Below are 18647 nucleotides of genomic sequence, written 5' to 3' on the forward strand. Positions count from 1 at the left end.
AATTTCAAGAGGTCTTGGCTGATTTCTTTAGATTTTCCCATGATGTCAAGCAGAGGTTGGAAGGTAGGCCTTAAAATACATTCACATTAGCCTATCAGAAGCTAATTGCCTAAAGGCTTGACATAATTTTCTGGAATTTTCCAAGCTGCTCAAAGGCACAGTTAAACTTCTGACCCATTGAAATTGTGATATAGTCAATTAAAAGTGGAATTGTAAACAATTGTTGGAAAAATTACGTTTCATGCACAAAGTAGATGTCCTAAACGACTTGACAAAACTATAGTTTGCTAATATGAAATCTGTGGATTGGTTAAAAATATTTTTTCATCCTAAGTGTATGTAAACTTCTGACTTCAACTACTGTGTGTGTGTATATATATGTATATATATATATATATATATATATAATATACATACATACATACATACAGCTCTGTAAAAAATAGAGACCACTACAAAATTATCAGTTTCTCTGGATTTACTGTTTATAGGTATGTTTGAGTAAAATTCAAATTTTTGTTTTATTCTATAAAGTACTAACAACATTTCTCTCAAATTCCAAATAAATCTATTGTCATTTAGAGGATTTATTTGCAGAATAGTTTTTTCAGACCTAGAATAATGCAAAGAAAACAAGTTCATATAAATTTTTTAAACAACCCAATACTAATGTTTCTCATCTTTCTGTTTTAAATTAGGAAGAGTTCATAAATCAATATTTGGTGGAATAACCCAGATTTTTAATCACAGCTTTCATGCGTCTTGGCATGATATATCTACCAGTCTTTCCAGCCTCCTGGCTCAAAAACAATAGCGAGCAGGGGTGAAAAAGCTTATATTTCTCTCAGAAGAATCATGTAAAGGATTGTTCAGAGGTTTGCTTAGATTTTCAACTGATTTTCAGCCTCCTATGATAACCTTGCATGGCTGTGGTGTGTGGAGACAGGGGAGATCAAACGGGAGTTCAGTGGCCATCAGAAGGCTGTGGTGTGCTTTGATAGTATGTAAGCAGTCCTCCCACAGTCTGCAATGATATAACACAAGGACTTTTTATTTGACGCCTGCAACTATTAAACAGTGGCCATGTCATGGTCATCTTTATTGTATTAAATGGTATTAAACTCTATGTGCATTCAAATGTAAACCTCAAAGTAGCAAACTTATGAGTATATTAGGATACATACACCTTGTTTCTGCTCCTCGCCAGTGTAACTGTACATTAACAAAACACATTTTTGTATACACCCACAAGTTTGGTCAATAAATATTATATCTTGGTAATGTGTGGTAACGTAAGCTGCACACACTTACCTTTTTATTATTATACAGACATTATTGAATTGAATGGACAGAGATTTCATTGGCTTAACAAAATGGTGCTTTATTGTAGACCCACAGTGTTTCGCATTTCTCATCTGCATCAGGTTACAAAATATACAAGCTGGTCATTGAGTCTTTGAGCCAAGTCATGTTCAAACACCACTGAAAAAATGGGGCTAAATACAAAAGAGGATGAAGATAATCACTTAGCAGATAACGTGACAAGATGGTTCTGTCTTCTTTGCCAGATTGCCATTAATGATGGCATTTGTGCAGCCTCTCCAGTTGCTCTCACTGATGTCAACACATTAGCTTCCCTGGCATGTGCTGGTACACCGTCAATGAAATCTCATTCTGGCAGGTAGTAGAAACACACTGAGACACAAATGTTGCTGGGGAAGCAGATGTCAATGCAGAAGTAAATAAGTCTTTGTTTCCCAGGACCTTAAGGTAAAAAAAGGAAAGAAACATAGAGGTTCTTATTTCTATGTATGTGCTGAGCCAGTCATAATCAACCCACTGTCCTTTTCCTCATTCATGCCCGGTAGGTGCAACTCTAAATAATGTCTCAACTTGGTCCTACTGGAGTATTGGATGGCACACTGTGCTCTTTAAAGAGCAACTCAGCGTGTTCTTGGCTTCTTATACAGTGTCTCCTGTACTGTACCTTCTCATCACAAAAATAAATGACATTTAGAAAAGTTTCATGATGAATGCATATGAGATTGATTTTATATAGAGTATTCTTACCATCAGATCTTCTAGTCCAGTAGACAGAGGCTTGCTGACAGAGGGACTGAAGAGGTTCTTGAAGGGTGGAAGCATCAACACGACTGCTGGGCAACACTCCCAAAAACTTAGTGTGTTTTTCAGTCTCATTTCCCACCACCCAGACCTGACCGACCTGTGAGAATCATCACATATCACACTGTATATTATTGCAGATTAAATATCACTGTGATGGTGCAATACAGACTTACTATATTGTTACTGTGTGAACTCATACACTGTATAACTCTCGATCGTATTATCGTGTCTTTAGAGGTTCAAGTGTTTCCTCTAGTACAAAAGGCATTTGTAATTATACCACTCACTCCACTGAGAGATCAGATGGACACTTGTTAAAGCAAATTAATGCTTGAGTGAGCCTGCAACAAGCAGTTTATGTCTCTCAATAGCTCATTGTGGACAAAAATTGGAAATCTTGTTCAAAAGGCTATTGACTACCATGAAGATTTTTTCTTACTGGGCAGATTGAGTTTCCAAAGGTTTTCTAATGGCTTTAATCAAAGGCAATGATGCAAAAATCTAAACCGAGACCGAGACTTTAAGTGGTTTCCAACTAGACAGCGATACTTATCGGTTCAACTGTGACAACCTATCCATTCTGGGCAGATCATAACCCAGCACTGAATCACTGTGTTAAGTGCTGAGAGAAGTGTGTCCAGCGCAGGTCTCTACTCTGTTTGCTGAAGGGAGGTCTGTCTTTCCAGTAGTGACTTAGAGGGAAAAGCCAACAGAGTGGCCATTGTGCACCCTGTGGTCCAATTCTGTAATGCAATACAGCCAAGGTGGATCAGATGATCTGTGGAATTCGGACTCGGCACCACTAAGCCCTCCTTAGCTGGTGCGGTCCATTATTCCCTTTCTGGAGTCACAGTGTAGAAAGTAGCCAAAAGAGCTCTCTAATCTACCTCAGAGCATTGGGATGGTGCTGTGTTCAAGTGTCAGTCAATTTGCCCTCCAGCTCCCATGATGGCTTTTATACAAATACTCTATAGCACATAGGGTAAGAGGCTTAAAGCTGTAAGGTTAAGACCTTCTGGTGCTTTTTCTGAAAGAGCATGACCCATTTAAAGACACCATAGCAAAACCATTACTTCCTCCATGCAATGCTCAATCGACAGCATTTGTGGCATAATATTAATTTCCACAAAAATAACTTTTGTCTTAATTGACAATGAATTCCTTTTTTTAACCCCACAAAAAATCTGGGTTCCAGTGAGGCACTTACAATGGAAGTGAATGGGGCCAGATGGTAAACATTGAAATAATCACTCTTTCAAAAGTATAGCCACAAGACGTAAACAACATGTGTGTTACATGATTTTAGAGTGATAAAATCACTTACTAACCTTTTCTGTGTAAAGATCTATCCAATTTTACAACTTTATTGCCATGATGAAGTAACGCCGTAAACGCAAAAAACGACCATAAAAACAATTATTTCAACATTATTTTAACAGCTCAAATAGTACACCAATTTTAACAGAAGTTGTTGTTGAAGAATTAATGTATGTGATGTTATAAAATGATAAACTTCACATTTCTGCCTCTCCAATAATTGGCCCCATTCACTTCCATTTTTTGCCTCATTGTAAACTCAGACTTTTGCTTTATGCCACAAATGCTGTTAATTGAGCCTAACTTGTGTTGAACCCAGAATATTCCTTTAAAACTGTTTTACAATTACATTCACACTGTAACAGCAGTCTGAGATAAAATTCTGAGACATGAAAAGGAGTAAATCCTGCTTAATTCAGCAGAAAAATCTTTTACCTCTTTCTCTGATTTATTCATCTGAGACTGCACATTCTCATAATCCAAAGTTTCCATCCGCCGAAGAAAGCAGCTGTCCTGGTTGTCAGGTTTATAGCATACCAATCCCTGAGGAAGAGAAATAGGGAAATGTAATTGAGCTTTGATATAACCCTTGGAGTTCCATTACAGATGAAAGAAAAAAGGCCTTACATGTCTCATATCAAAAATCACTGTGGAGGTGTGGTTTACATGTGAAGTCACGGAGTAGGTCAATACATTGTTGAGCTTGTCAATCAGTGCAGACTGATTGATAAATCCACCTGTATCATCTGGAATTCTGGCAACCTGCAGTGAAGACTTTGTGGAAATGGTTCACTCTCTGAGTTCAGTAATTATGGACACTATAAAACTGACAAAAGTTTAATAAAGCTTGAAAAACATGCTTTGAAATTCCTTACTTGTGTCTTGTGCTTTAGCCCAAGATGTGCAGTCACACCAAGGGCAATTATAACAATGAACAGCGTGGCACCAAGTCCGCCCCAGAGTAGTTTGTGAGGAATCCTGGAAGAGCTAATGGGACCACAGTGCTAGGGAGAAGCCAAAGGGGAAAAAATACAAATCATCATGCAATTACATTTATGGTTGTTTCACATTTATTTACAGTTTGTACATATAACAGGAGTGTTGCTCACATTCCAAATGTATGTTCATAAAACAGAGGTAAGTAAAATATAGAGTGACATATTTGTACTAGTCTGAAGAATGTGTACTGCAAGTGGTACATTAGAATTCAAGCAAATAACACAAATCACATAAAATCTCACCATACGTGGGTCCTCTAGACTGGCTTCTGAATGCTTCGAGCACCTCACCATCCTGCCCTTATGTGCTTCTCCTCACAGTACCTGTCTTACTCTTTTCTGAATAAGCCAATGTTCATGACTGAGACTGACCAAGAGAGTCTGCAGTATAGCTGTGTAACTTCTCTCTGCCAGTGCCATCCTCTGCCCCCCACCTCTTGCCTCACACAAGGTAGTCCAACCCACTGGCTGGATACCCCATACCAGACAATAGACAAAGGGACAGGTAGATATGTATTGTGGACAGGGCTTTTCGTCACACAGAGTCAGTTTTAAGGCATCAACTGGCCTTGTCCTGAGGCTGCTGATGGACCAAGGTGACTTTAAAAGGGTAGTTCCCCTAAAAATTAAAATCTGTCATCATTTACTCACCCTCATGTTGTTCTAAACCTGTATGACTTTCTGCTGTGGAACACAAATGAGATGTTTGGATGAATGAAAGGTCTGTCTCAGTCACCATTCACTTTCATTGCATCTTTTTTTCCATACAACGTGGAATGAATGGTGGCTGAAAATTCTGCCTTTTGTGTTTAATGCAAGAAAGTGATATGGGTTTGGAACAACATGAGGGTGAATATATGTCAGAATTTACATTTATGGGTGAACTCACTTTAATAGCAACAATTATAGTTCACCCAAAAATGGAAATTCTTTCATCATTTACTCTCCCTCATGCCATCCCAGATGTGTATGACTTTCTTCTACAGAATGTAGATTTTTAGAAGAATATTTCAGCTCTGTAGATCCATACAATGCAAGTGAATGGTGGCCAGAACTTTGAATGTCCAAAAAGCATAAAAAGGCAACATAAAAGTAATACATAAAACTCAAGTGGTTAAATCTGTCATCTGAAGCGATATGACAGGTGTGTGTGAGAAACAGATTCATATTTAAGTCCTTTTTGCTATCAGTCTCCACTTTCACATTTTTCTTTTGTTTTTGGCTATTCTCTATCTTTGTACATATCACCACCTACTGGGGAAGGAGGAGAATATATAGTTACAAATTTTTAAATATTGATCGGCTTCTCACCTAGACCTCACCTGGAGTCATCTGGATTACTTTTATGCTGCCTTAATGTGCTTTTTGGAGCTTCAATGTTCTGGCAACCATTCCCTTGCATTGTATGGACCTACAGAGCTGAAATATTCTTTAAAAATCTTCGTTTGTGTTCTGCACAAGAAAAAAGTCGTGCACATGCGGAATGGCATGAGGGTGAGTAAATGATGAGACTTTTCTTTTTTTGGGTTACCTATTCCTTTAAATGAAATCTAGTTTTCCATCAAGTACACTACAGGATAAAAAAAATGTATACCCTCCATTAAAAATGCTTATTTATTTGATCAGTCACATATGAGACACTTTGTTCAAACCATGAGAGTCCTGGGTGGAGAGTGACAACAAAGTTGTAAAGTGCAAAAATTAACAGTTACAAATGTTCTCTCATGCATCATGTTACACGGTGACTTAACAGGACAGAATTATTCTGATAAACAAACAGTGCACTTTTTAAAGTTTAATTGCATTCCAGTACCTGAAAGTTACTGATCAGAAAACATACAGTGTATTATTGAATACATTCATTTCTTTAAGCTTGTCATAAATTGGTATGCACACAATTATAGCTCAGTTTATAGAATCCTTGTACTCTGACAAAAAGTTCTCAAGTTAAAAACAATAACACTTTATTGCCCTTCTATTACCTTAAAAAAATAAAATAAAAACATTTCAGTGGGACATTCAAACAGAGATAGACCTGCTTGAAATAAAGCCTTGATAACATGGTTATATGGAGTCACAATGATTACAAATAAAGGTAAGGAAGGAGGTTAGAATGAGAAAACGGCATTGCATCAATTAGTTTATTAAATCATAATTTCTCATATTTAAATAAAAGTCACAACTGTTTTGTTAAAATAGGTTATTTTCTTCCATATGTATACCCTAAAATAATATCTTCTGAAATGTGTAAATCCTAAGTAAACACTGACTTTTCTGCTTGTAGTGCAGGTAAAAGATCACCAATGCTGTCTATATAATAGTTCGGCACCATTCGCTGACGATGTGGGCATCCGCTCTTCTGGTTTGCCTCTGCATCCGCAACAGTTGAAACTCCCGTAAGGGTCAGCAGGGTCTTTAGGCCACAGTTTGAGCCTAGCATAATATCAGTGTCCAGCCTATCTCCTACCATTAGACACCTCTCTGGGTCTAGACCAAACCTACTGGCCACACACTCGAACATGAAGTTGCTGGGCTTTCCCACCACTTGAGCCTGACGCTGTGCAGCGGTCTCCACCGCCTTTAGGAGGCACCCTGTCCCTATAATCGAAGCAGACAGAAGATAAGGTCATAGTGATGATATTATTTTACCAATCTACAAATAACACATTTCTATAGTAATACTATAGCTGAAGTCGTTTCATCATATCAACTCACCCGGGACAGCTTTGCCACCCTCCAGAGGCAACCTCGTGTCTGTGTTGGTTCCAACGAACTGACAGTCAGGATTATACAGATACTGCAGAGCTCGGTTAAGCTTCATGTAACTGAAATGTTCGTCAAACCCGACCAGCACAGCCTGGACCTCCTGATCTAGAGGGACATTAGCCCAGTCAATCTGGACCCCTGAGATGGGGTCTGGGCCCACACCAACCTGCCGGATTCCCACCGCCTCAAGTTCCTGTCTCATCGCATTGCTCCCGATTAAATAGACTTTACCTTGAATTTTGCATTCGTTTTTGAGGTACATCGCTGAGCAGTACGCTGTACCGAACACCTCGTCCTCAGTGGCATCGAAACCGAGCTTGTTTAATTTATCGGCATACATTTTTCGGGTTTTAGTGCTGTTATTCGTGACGAAAAACACACGCTTTCCCTGTTTCTTCAATGAATTAATAACCTCAGGGGCTCCGGGAATGGCCTGATCCCCTCTCCATATCACGCCATCACAATCAAACAACACATTGTCCACCGAGTCCAGTAACTGTCCGGTCAAAGCACCGGTGAGTCGCGTACATTTAGATGCAGCCATTGAATTTACTCTTATCCTGACAGCGCTCTTCTTGTCCTTGGCCTGACCTAAAATATAATTTGACCTTCACCTATCGATGTTTAGACCACGAACTATACTGAGGTAAGAAAACAGAGAATCACTAGTTGCGGCAACTGAACGTGACAGGCAACTTGTACAAGCGATACATTCATGTGCCGATGACGTTTCATATTAATACAGCACTTCCGCATCGGTTTAAAGTGCCAGTAACTTATTTCACGCCGAGATGTATGGTTAAAGGAATATTCCAGGTTCAATTCAAGTTAAGATCAATCGACAGCATTTGTGGCATAATGCTGATTACCACAAAAATGTTGTACTTCTTGCTCCTTGAAAAATACGGTTTCCAGCGAGGAACTTAAAATGGAAATGAATGTGGCCAATCCGCAAAATTTTAAATATACCATTTCAAAGGAACAATACGTATGTTATCATGATGTTAGTGTGAAAAAATCGCTTACAAACCTTTTCTGTGCAAAGTTATAGCCAAATTTACAACTATGTTGCCATGACAACTTAACGTCGTAAATACAACCATAAAAACGACTATTTAAACAAATTTATGGCTCAAATAACTCATAAGTTTTAACAGAAGAATTAATGTGTGCTTTTATAAAATTGTAGGCTTCACATTTCTGTCTTTTAAACCTTCCAAAAATTGGCCTCATTCACTTCCATGGTAAGTGCCTCACCGTAGACCAGATATTATCATTTAAGAAAACTTTAAGAAAAGGAGGGAGGAGGCAAAATATTTTTTTGTGGATTAGTTCACCCCCAAACAAAAATTCTGTTGTCATTTACTCTGGTATTTCCAAAATAAAATGTCTATCTTCCATGAAACACACAGGATGTTGGACAGTCTCAGGAAAAAATGTGCAATGAAAGTGAATGGTGACTGAAAACAAATGTCATACTGGTTTGAAAAGGGTGAGTAAATGACAGGATTCCCAGAACGATATTGTACAGTAAACGCAATGAAGGCTAAAAATAAAATACAAAGTGCAATAAAACAATTACACAGTTTAAAGAACAACACACATTGTCTTTTATCTTAATAGGACATAAGGAACAAAACATTTCCCCAAGATGATGTAAGTCGTCATTTTTATTTATATAGCGCTTTTCACAACACACATCGTTTCAAAGATGCTGTATAGGAAATCATGCTTTCACAGAAAATGGAACAGTAATATCTATAAAGTCTTACAGTGATCAGTGTAGTTTGATTAAATATGATGGTAAATTGTGTATACAAATAAGTAATTAAATAATAATGGTATTTAGAAGCCCAGTGAGCAAACTGTGACAAGGAACACAAAACTTCATAAGATGTTGGTTTATGGAGAAAAATAACCTTGGGGGAAACCAGACTCACTGCAAATCATGGTTTAAAATGAGTAAACTAAGTAAGCGTTAAGGTTAAGTGTTAAGGTCCAAAAAAATATTTTTTATGATCTTTAAGATTAACGACTAATGTGTTTGAAGTCCATCCTGGATTAACTGCAGAAGAGCACATACATGCAATTGTCCTTTATTAGTTGGCTGATGAAGGCTTTTGTTGGCAATTAATTGACAGTCTATGTATTCCATTTTAAGAGTGTAGTCCATCATTAAATGTAGTCTATCCTAAATCCAAGGTTCAGGCAGTGGCATATAAAGTCTGGCTGGCACCGGCTGCATTTAGTCATCATCAATCAGAGACACATAACAGTGTAGTCTGACACCAAGCAGGAATGGAGTTGGATAGGAATCCAGAGGTTGAGAAAGGGAAACAAATAGAATAATATTGGTGTGGAGGCCATTACAAATTTTTACATAATAGATTTCTCTGGTTCCGGCAGACCTAACTAAAGCAGCCTAATTTTGGGTTGAAGAATGGTAAATGGTCTGCACTTATATAGCGCCTTTTTAAGCCTTAACGGTATTCAAAGCGCTTTACACTGCGTCTCATTCACCCATTCACACACCAATGGAGGCAGAGCTGCTATGCAAGGTGCTAGCCTGCCATTGGGAGCAACTTGGGGTTCAGTGACTTGCCCAAGGACACTTCGGCATGTGGAGTCATGTGGGCCAGGATTCAAACCACCAACCCTGTGATTAGTGGCCGACCCGCTCTACCAACTGAGCCACAGCCGCCCACTATAGAATAAATTAGGTGTATGACTGGCTAAATAGAGGACTCTTTAGTCTAGACTTAAACTCAGCGAGTGTGTCTGCATCCCGAACAGTGTTAGGGAGACTATTACATAGTTTAGGAGCCAAATATGAAAAGGATGTACCTCCTTTTGTGGATTTTGATATTCTAGGAATTATTAACAGGCCAGAATTTTGTGATTTGAGTAATATAGAGTATATGAGTAATTTGTTTTAACTATTAATCTACTTTCAACAGCCCTTATTTCGCCGAATCACATTCTTTGTGCATGTCGCCACCTACTGGGCAGGAAGGAGAAATAAAAAAAGGGAGGAATAAAATGCCGATTGTGCAAAGGTTTGTTCCTGCCCTCATCCCTAATCCTTACCATATGGAGCCTTTAAAGCTGAGTACCCTGCCAGGAACAACTTGAGGCACCTTTCTCCCATGTCCCAGGATAAAGCAAAGGAAAATAACAGTAGGTGGTGATATGCACAAAGAATGCAAATGTGCAAAAAACAGAAGAACTCTTGTGAATGTGCATAGCAATGCTGGTGCAAGTAGATTTATAGTAAAAAAAGGAAGTTGGCCTTTTTCTCACCCACACCTATCATATCGCTTCTGAATTTATGGAGACAAATGGATTACTTTCATGGTGCATTTATGTGCTTTTTAGGCCTTCAAAGTTCTGGTCACCATTTACTTGCATTGTATGGACCTACAGAGCTGAGATATTCTTCTAAAATTCTTTGTATGTGTTCAGCAGAAGAAAGAAACTCATACACATCTGGGATGGCATGAGAGTGAGTAAATGATGAGAGATGTTTCATTTTATGGTGAACTATCCCTTTAAAAGAATAAATGTAAAGCTTATATTTTTGCTAAATTACTTGTGAAAAAATCCTTTAAATGAGTTGAGCTAAAATGGGATGAGTAATAGCTAGTTCACTGCAAGGGATTAGTGACTGATTTTGAAAGACCTAGCCAAACTAGTCAAACAGGTTTATTATTATACCTTGATCAGAAAATGGTCTGATGTTTAAATGGAGGATTAACAAATGCTTACTACAGTGTTTGGACTGGGCAGGTTTCACCAGCTGACAGGTTGAACACCTGATCCCATGCTGGAACAGTTTGTCATCATATTGGTACACCTTCAGTTGTGCAGGATGGTTTTCAGAACCTATAGAACGTCAATGCTAGGAGGATGTAAGGAAAGCAGAAGCTTATGAAACATGTGCCCATCTCTAAACAGAAGCCAAAGACCTCATAGGAGAATTTCAAGTAACAGGTGCATGTAAAGGAATTTGTTGTTCCTGAAGGGAATAAGAATGAACATACGATTAGAAGAAACAAACTCAACAGTTTAATGATGTTACTCACCAAGAAACAACCTTGTTAATTACAACTTCCCCAACATAACAACAAGTTTATCAAAATATCTAATCCAGTATTTGGTGATAATATGGCATAATGAGAGATTTATAAGCAATGTTTAATAGGCCGGTAATTTTTTACCAGGATAACTAAATAAGGTAAAACAATTTCAACACAGCACAAGGGTTAAGTTTGCAGACTCGTCTTACCCCTGTGACTGTGTCCAACAACTGACCGAGTGTCTGTTGATGCCCTGAATACTTACAAACCAGAGCAATGCAGGTGAACACCGCAGCCACATACGTATATGACAAACAGAGTGAGGAAGTCCATTTGCCACAACCTAGGCAAGAAAGTACTGTAAGTGATAAACTTGTTGTAATTTATTTAACTTATTACTTATGTATATACATGACAGGAAAGAAAAAGAGCACCCAAAATCAAAACCGTATGTAGTAAATCTGAACAGGTAATCGGTAAAACCAATTAAACTGTGTTCATGTCAAAATAACTTTTTTAAATAAATTTTTTATCCCCTTTTCTCCACAATTTGGAATGCCCAGTTCACAGTACTTGGTATGTCCTCATGGTGGCACGATTACTCACCTCCATTTGGGTGGCAGAGGACAAGTCTCAGTTGTCTCCGCTTCTGAGACCATCAATCCGCGCATCTTATCACGTGGCTCGTTGTGCATGACGAGTGGAGACTCACAGCATGTGGAGGCTTATGCTAAACTCATTTTTACATTTTTTTTACTTGTCTTGCTGATTGGCTGTTTTGCTGATGATTCATTAAAATACAGGGATTTTTTTGTTGTGCGTCTTGATAAAGGATAGCTTTTAAATGTAATAATAGGCTAATTCATCAAACGATAAACAATATTGGTAAGCTAACATGCCAACACTCTCACTCTTATAACACTCAATAATTCATTATATTGTTTAAATATTCCTTTTCATATGTAAAAATGCATAAGTAGGTTAACTTAAGTTCCCCCACAAGCAGCTTAATATTGTGAACACGGTTTTGTGCCATTATCAAAATATATGGACAAACATGTCCATTGACATTTCAGTCAGGAAAAAGATTTCAAATAGGCAAGAAACTCTATACATTTACTCTATATTGTTTTACACAGTTCTTTTAGATATTTGAATTTGTCAATTTGTTTACTCATGTTGTTTTCTCAGGTCAAGCATTAGTGCAAGGCCTAACAAGTGTCCGAAAAAGCAAAACAAAATAAGTAATTAATCATTTTTATAGTTTTAAAAGAATGTTTGTCTCTTCATTTCAAGTCACTGATGTTATCACTGTTAAAACTTGTATTTTGAAAATGCTAAATTTGTGGAAAAGAACTTCAAAGGTCAAAGTACAGAGGAAGAAAAGGATGTTAAAAAAATTATTAGTTTACATTGTATCTGTAATTTTCATATGGTTATTAAATATATTATTTGTGTTACATTGTTTAATGTGAAAAATAATTGTAATGTAAAATCAATGATTTATCGATTTTATTTGGATCAGTGGTGTATGTTTTGTGATGCTTTTGATATTACTGGTGTTACAGCCATAGTGTGAATCACGGAGGTCTAGGCGGGTCGCAGTGCCCTTGATTGTTGCCGGTGACCCCCTGGAAAGCTAATTTGCCCATTCTTGGAGGGTTTCATTTAAAATCATGCGATTAACCTGATCAGAATCTGAATTGATTAAGACCTGATCAGCAGCTCTGCTCCCTTGCTCTTTCTCTCTGCCTCTATCTCCCGGTTCTCCTGAAACGACACGCACTTCCTCGGAGGAAAACAGAGACCCCCAGATTGTCAGTGTGTAATCTGCACTGTAGTTACAACCCATACATCATTCATAATAAATAAATATATCCGTAATAATATAAAGAACAGAAGTCAAGTTGTCCTTTATTTTGACCCTTTAATTAAATGCAATTTGACTATTAAAACATCTAATTATTTAAACTATTTTTAAATAACAGCAGTATTTAAATATTTTTTAAAGACCAGCTTGACCAGCATGCAATTTCCAGCAATGCTGGTATATTCATCAGGGTTCTAACTGTTGCCTCTTTACAGTTATCATGTTACATGACCTGCCCACAACAGTGGTAATGCCTCATAGGAAAGGTATACCACACAAGCCCTTGAAAGAAAACTCTACAGTGCAAAAGAAGCAGATATTCTCTTCTAAGGTATGTGTGCATTTTCAAATCTACTTGTTAACATTTTTATGGATATGAAGAAAGTTATCTTTTAAGTTATGTGTTTTTATTGTTTCACATATGGTTCTCAGACCACAACATATAGTCTATAGCTTAATGCGTATTATGTAACGCAAACAACTGAATGCTGGAGACTACTATTAATCTTATACTGCATGTGTTTGAATTTAATTCACCATCCTTTTCCATGTCTGCCGAATTTGTTATTCCTTTAATTTATCACTGTGCTAAATGTGTTACTCTATGTTAGACACTTTACTTCTGCAGTTCCAATTGACAGATTGACTTTTAAAGAAAACCCTTTGGCTTTTCAAAGTCTTTATTTACTTTATTTGTTCTTTCTAAAATAAATGATAACATGTTGTTTTAAAAAAAACACTTTTATTGCAATAGATTTAAAAACAATACTGAACGTTATGGACACGATTAGCATATTCATTCAAATGTATAACAGTTTCTCTGTACTATTGGTAAGCTGAGATGTTGACTGAAGAACAGTGTGTTTGGAGATGCAAGCATTGGCACTAAATAATTCAGTAAACCCTGTAAAATTTACCTTTGCTCCAGCTCTATAAATAATATGTATATTTTGGCAGCTTTCTCTACTAGTTTTAAGACCTTTACATTCAGTTTGTAACCCTGAAACTGCAGAAGGTCTATGCACTTTGTCATGTGTTCTTATGTGGCATGTTGATGTTTATATCTGCCTCCGTACTGGAGAAACTGTCACTCAGTAAATCAATCCTGAATTCCCCCGGATACATGACAGCATGTGTCCCTGCCATGTGGCACGAGAGATCTTGAGATGTAGCATTTAATCTGTCTAATCCAGAGCAGGAGCTTTAATAGCACTGTTCCTGCTCAAAGATGTGTGACTGCGCTCTTCAGTGCAATCAGACGTTCTAATTATCCACCATCGTCCTGGCGGATCCCCAAGCTGATACTGGGCTACTTTTCAGCCCTTGGAGAGACAGTTAGAAGAGAGAGTAAGGAGGTATTTATAGAGAAATGGGGCCTCACTTTACCCTTTTTGGAGAGAAAATCATTAAGGATCTGTGCTAGGTGTCCCAGTTTTTTTATTTGAGCTCTGCAGGCAGGACTTGCAACACTTGCCAGAGATGCAGAGTCAACTCAACGACAAGAACACTTTAGCACAGCATGCAGTGTCACTTTTTTTGAGTGGCAGTGCTCTTCATGCCACGCCAACATGGGGGGGCATTCTAAAGGCGTTTCCCTTGAAGTGTGGTAAGATAGGAGGAACTTAAATAACAGCTGCAACAGAAGACGTGGTCCGAACATTTTGACCTCAGATGCCAGAGATTTGACACTTATTGAAATACGACAAAATGAAGAAATTCCTGAAGAATAAAAAAGGGAGATACTCCTTACGGCAGAACAAGTCGGGTCCTCGCTGTCCACCCAAAGAAATTTGTGAGTTAGCTACATTGATTTCACTCATGATTTGTATTCACAAGGTACCAGCAAACAATAATTGCTTATCGTTAGGTAAAATGGAGCATAATGTTAATACATTGTTACTTTCAACAACACCTGTAAAGTCAGTTTGGATGTGCAAGTAGGTTAATGCTCTGATTAATGACCTTCCATCAGTCTACAGATATAGGCTTTGCATGGACTGGCCTGTTAGCACGATATTCTTAATTTTCTTTTTATGGGTTTTGGTGTCACTAATGAGTGATTGCTGTGCTATGAGTGTGAGTCTCGTGTTTCTGATGCTGTGTTCAGGTCAGGCACATCTGTACTCAGATATCGGATAATTTGGGAGCCTCTGTTCATTTTCAATGAGGTCAATGATACTGGGAGGTCTAATGTGTCAGCTGAGACTCTACATTTAGTGAAGGCTGTATGGCTCTCTTTATGAAAAGACTGCACTACTTTGTCTTCTCATTTTAGGCGATTTCACAGAGCTTGACACATATTTTCATGTATCTCCTTCCATATGCATGTGATGAGTCTGAGTCCACATTGAAAATCTGGGATTTCACAAATGTGTGGAGTCACTTAATGAGTTCTGGATAGGGTTAAGCCATGCGTCTAACCTCAAGTACTGAATGTGTCTGCTATGAGATGCTCAGCAAATGTTCTACTGTGCTCTAGATACATGAACATTTTGCTGTGCATAAGTAGGTCTTGTTGTCAACAGCCTGATCTCAAATTTAGGTTGACCCCAGTTGTCCCAGAAACCCCATGTCCATAAAATGAAGGTGTAGCACTTCTTTCCCATCTTTCTCACAGTCCTCACCATGCCAGCATCCAACCAGGGCTGGCCAGAGGAGTTTGGCTTTCAGATAGGGGGGAATGGGCCCAGTTACATCTTGACTGTGGAGGAGGGAAGCAGTGCTCAACTGTCTGGTTTGCAACCTGGAGACCAGGTCTTGGAGATCGAGGGGCAAAATGTTTCTAGTCTCAGTGCTCAAGAAGTCATTGCTCTTGCCCAATTGCAAAGAAACATCCCGCCCAGTATTGGAGTAGTCTCACGAATAGAACAGGTAAGAATGACCTCTGTAAGGTCTCTTTATATCAGTGGTTCTCAACTGGTTTTGCTTCAGGACCCAGCACACGGTACCTAAATAGTTAATTGTTGAAGAGTTAAGAAAAATGTCAACATTATAATTGATCAATATTACCATAATGCATACAGTGTTGGATAAGTTACTAAAAAAGTAATGCAGTACAAATTACTTTAATACTTCTGTAAAATCATAATCAAATGACTTTACAGATGATTACATTGAAAACTTATCACATTAATAATTAACATTTCTTTTAAATTGCTTTTTTTAACACTTGTCACCAAATGTTTTTGTTATTCCGCTCAACAAATTCAAAATAATGTCTATTTCCTCCTTTTTCATTGTCCCACACCCTTCAGCTGTCACAGAAACACAAACAGACATACATATGAACATATGTAAAAGTAATTACTTTCATTGAAAGTCAGTAACGTAATCTGATTACAATCATTTAAAATGTAATGCATTACTACTTTTGTGCCTAAAAGTAATTCGATTACAGTAACTAATTCCTTTGTAATCCAATCACACCCAACCCTGACTAAATAGCCCCAACAATATCCAACATTTTTTAACTGATATACTGACTTGGAAAATGGACAATATTATAAATGCATAAATAACAGCAGAAATTAGTTACCAGTCTTTCAAAATGAACAAACAGTGGGTCTAATATTGTAATAGGCTGCTGAGTATGAGAAAAGCACAGTCATTAGGCACATAAACATACAATATCAATGAGATTATAGTGCAGCTAACAAAATAGCTACAATACAAGCATAGCGTGTTCAAGCATTTTTTTTAAATTATGATTTGCATTTAGCATCGTTTTCCCACTTCATGTCCATGACCTTATCAGAACAGAGGTGCAACACACTAGATGAGAACCACTGCTCTCTATAGGCTATTTCTGACTACAACAACTTTTACAATCTGTTGCATTAACTGCCTGCAGGTGGACATCACTCCAGGCCCTGATGGTCGCTTTGGATTCACTATAGTGGGAGACTGCCCCCTACTGGTGGAGGATTGCTCCCCTTGCTCGCCAGCTGGCCGTAATGGTCTCAGGGCTGGAGATTATGTCATGGAGGTGAATGGTATCCCTGTGAAGCACCATGAGATGGCTGCAGCTTTGATTAAGGCCTCTCAAGGTAGAACACTGCGTCTTGGGGTGCTTTGTATGGGTAGTCGTCAGAAACGCAGCAGTGGCAGTCTAGAGGAGCCTAAAAAAGGCACAGACGGTATGCACCAGGACCGCAAGCACAAAGCTCTGGAGTTTAACATGAGGGTAGGGTCATCTGGCAGACCGCAACCTTCTAGAATTTTACAGTGAACTTTTACTTTCTTTTAAAAAGGTATAATATTGTGTGCTCTGTTGTTATTCATGTTTCAGGTTGAGGAGATTTTGAGGGATGAGCCAGAGGTGAAAGAGAAGCTCTTTGCTGTACTGAAACAGTTTGCTGCTGAGAGGAAAGTGGATTGGCTTGCTTCCATTATTCCTGAAATCTTGGAGACTGAAGAGCAGCAACAGCTCATCTCAAACATCAGGTAGCTATGGGAACTCCTTTCGCCACCTCATTGCTCATGAATTTTTTAACTTTCATCTCAGGGCCTCTCTGACCCAGATGTTTTCCGTCACTGTACATAGTCTTGCAGGACAGTTTAAATGCCACCAGAGGGCCTTTATGTCTTGCTAACTATATTAAGGAATAGTTCACCCAAAATGAAAATTATGATATTATTTACTCACTCTCATGTTGTTCTATGCTGGGTTGTTTTTCTGTGTGAGACAAAAGGAGAATGTCTCTTGGCTTCTATTATTCATACTACAAAGGTTCATGGTGACCATGTATTTCTGCACAGGATACTCTCTTGAGCACCACACACTCATTAACATAGAATTTACATATTGGCTTTGAACATGAAAATTTAAATGTAAAAATATAAGATAAAATTATCATTTTAATTTTGTCACCTTAACTGCATTAACATTGATCAAATGTTTAGGGAAAAAATATTTTGCAATTTCTTTTTCACATTTGGCTTTTCATTTTAATATGGGCTGTCTATAGGCTCAAGATTGCAGTGAAAATGAAATATCAAATCAGCAATTACATTTTGAAAGGGAAGATGCATTGTCACTGTGAAAATAAAAATGTAATTATTAATATTTTAGCACATATTTTGGAGACACTTTCTAGAAATTAAATGGTTAGTGAGGTTTTAATATATACAGGTGCTGGTCATATAATTAGAATATCATCAAAAAGTTGATTTCAGTAATTCCATTCAAAAAGTGAAACTTGGATATTATATTCATTCATTACACACAGACTGATATATTTCAAATGTTTATTTCATTTAATTGTGATGATTAAAACTGACAACTAATGAAAATCCCAAATTCAGTATCTCCAGACCAATACAAAAAAAAGGATTTGTAGAAATGTTGGCTAACTGAAAAGTATGAACATGAAAAGTATGAGCATGTACAGCACTCAATACTTAGTTGGGGCTCGTTTTGCCTGAATTACTGCAGCAATGCGGCGTGGCATGGAGTCGATCAATCTGGGGCACTGCTCGGGTGTTATGAGAGCC

At 37.9% G+C, this 18647-nt stretch overlaps 3 protein-coding genes across 7 annotated transcripts in view; 1 reads left to right on the plus strand and 2 right to left on the minus strand.

Annotated features, from left to right (window-relative positions):
* LOC127626813 (delphilin) overlaps nt 1-18647 on the plus strand; it is a 53808-nt gene that overhangs the window by 3555 nt on the left and 31606 nt on the right. For 3 of the 5 annotated variants that reach the window (XM_052102871.1, XM_052102872.1, XM_052102875.1), the window contains exons 1-4: nt 14621-14946; nt 15772-16025; nt 17005-17337; nt 17443-17597. In XM_052102871.1, coding sequence (XP_051958831.1) covers nt 14862-14946; nt 15772-16025; nt 17005-17337; nt 17443-17597 — 827 coding nt within the window. In that variant the 5' untranslated portion in view covers nt 14621-14861. Of the gene's footprint in view, nt 1-13369; nt 13486-14620; nt 14947-15771; nt 16026-17004; nt 17338-17442; nt 17598-18647 lie in introns of those variants that run through there. The other 2 variants (XM_052102873.1, XM_052102874.1) reach the window with 1 other exon arrangement.
* LOC127626817 (BRICHOS domain-containing protein 5-like) lies at nt 353-4737 on the minus strand. The gene is made up of 6 exons (XM_052102879.1): nt 4686-4737; nt 4320-4448; nt 4072-4218; nt 3880-3987; nt 2071-2224; nt 353-1764 (listed from the first exon to the last, which is right to left on the minus strand). The coding sequence occupies exons 1-6, from the start codon at nt 4734-4736 to the stop codon at nt 1670-1672; spliced, it is 684 nt and encodes a 227-aa protein (XP_051958839.1). The 5' UTR covers nt 4737; the 3' UTR covers nt 353-1669.
* Nucleotides 6058-7923, minus strand: LOC127626816 (glycerol-3-phosphate phosphatase-like). Its single transcript, XM_052102878.1, has 2 exons — nt 7158-7923; nt 6058-7040 (listed from the first exon to the last, which is right to left on the minus strand). Exons 1-2 carry the CDS (start codon nt 7750-7752, stop codon nt 6697-6699), a joined length of 939 nt encoding a protein of 312 aa, XP_051958838.1. The 5' UTR covers nt 7753-7923; the 3' UTR covers nt 6058-6696.

This window comes from Xyrauchen texanus, chromosome 33, assembly GCF_025860055.1.
Source record: "Xyrauchen texanus isolate HMW12.3.18 chromosome 33, RBS_HiC_50CHRs, whole genome shotgun sequence".
In the NCBI taxonomy this organism is placed as follows: Eukaryota; Metazoa; Chordata; class Actinopteri; order Cypriniformes; family Catostomidae; genus Xyrauchen; species Xyrauchen texanus.

Excerpts from the sequence above, each read along its gene's own strand:
- LOC127626817 (XM_052102879.1), bottom strand. The coding sequence starts at position 4,736 with ATGGTGAGGTGCTCGAAGCATTCAGAAGCCAGTCTAGAGGACCCACGT. Across the intron at positions 4,449-4,685 it reads GTCTAGAGGACCCACGTATG|CACTGTGGTCCCATTAGCTC; the intron begins GTGAGATTTTAT and ends GCTTCTCCCTAG. Across the intron at positions 1,765-2,070 it reads CTGGACTAGAAGATCTGATG|GTCCTGGGAAACAAAGACTT; the intron begins GTAAGAATACTC and ends TTTTACCTTAAG.
- LOC127626816 (XM_052102878.1), bottom strand. The coding sequence starts at position 7,752 with ATGGCTGCATCTAAATGTACGCGACTCACCGGTGCTTTGACCGGACAG. Across the intron at positions 7,041-7,157 it reads GGGTGGCAAAGCTGTCCCGG|GGACAGGGTGCCTCCTAAAG; the intron begins GTGAGTTGATAT and ends CTTCGATTATAG.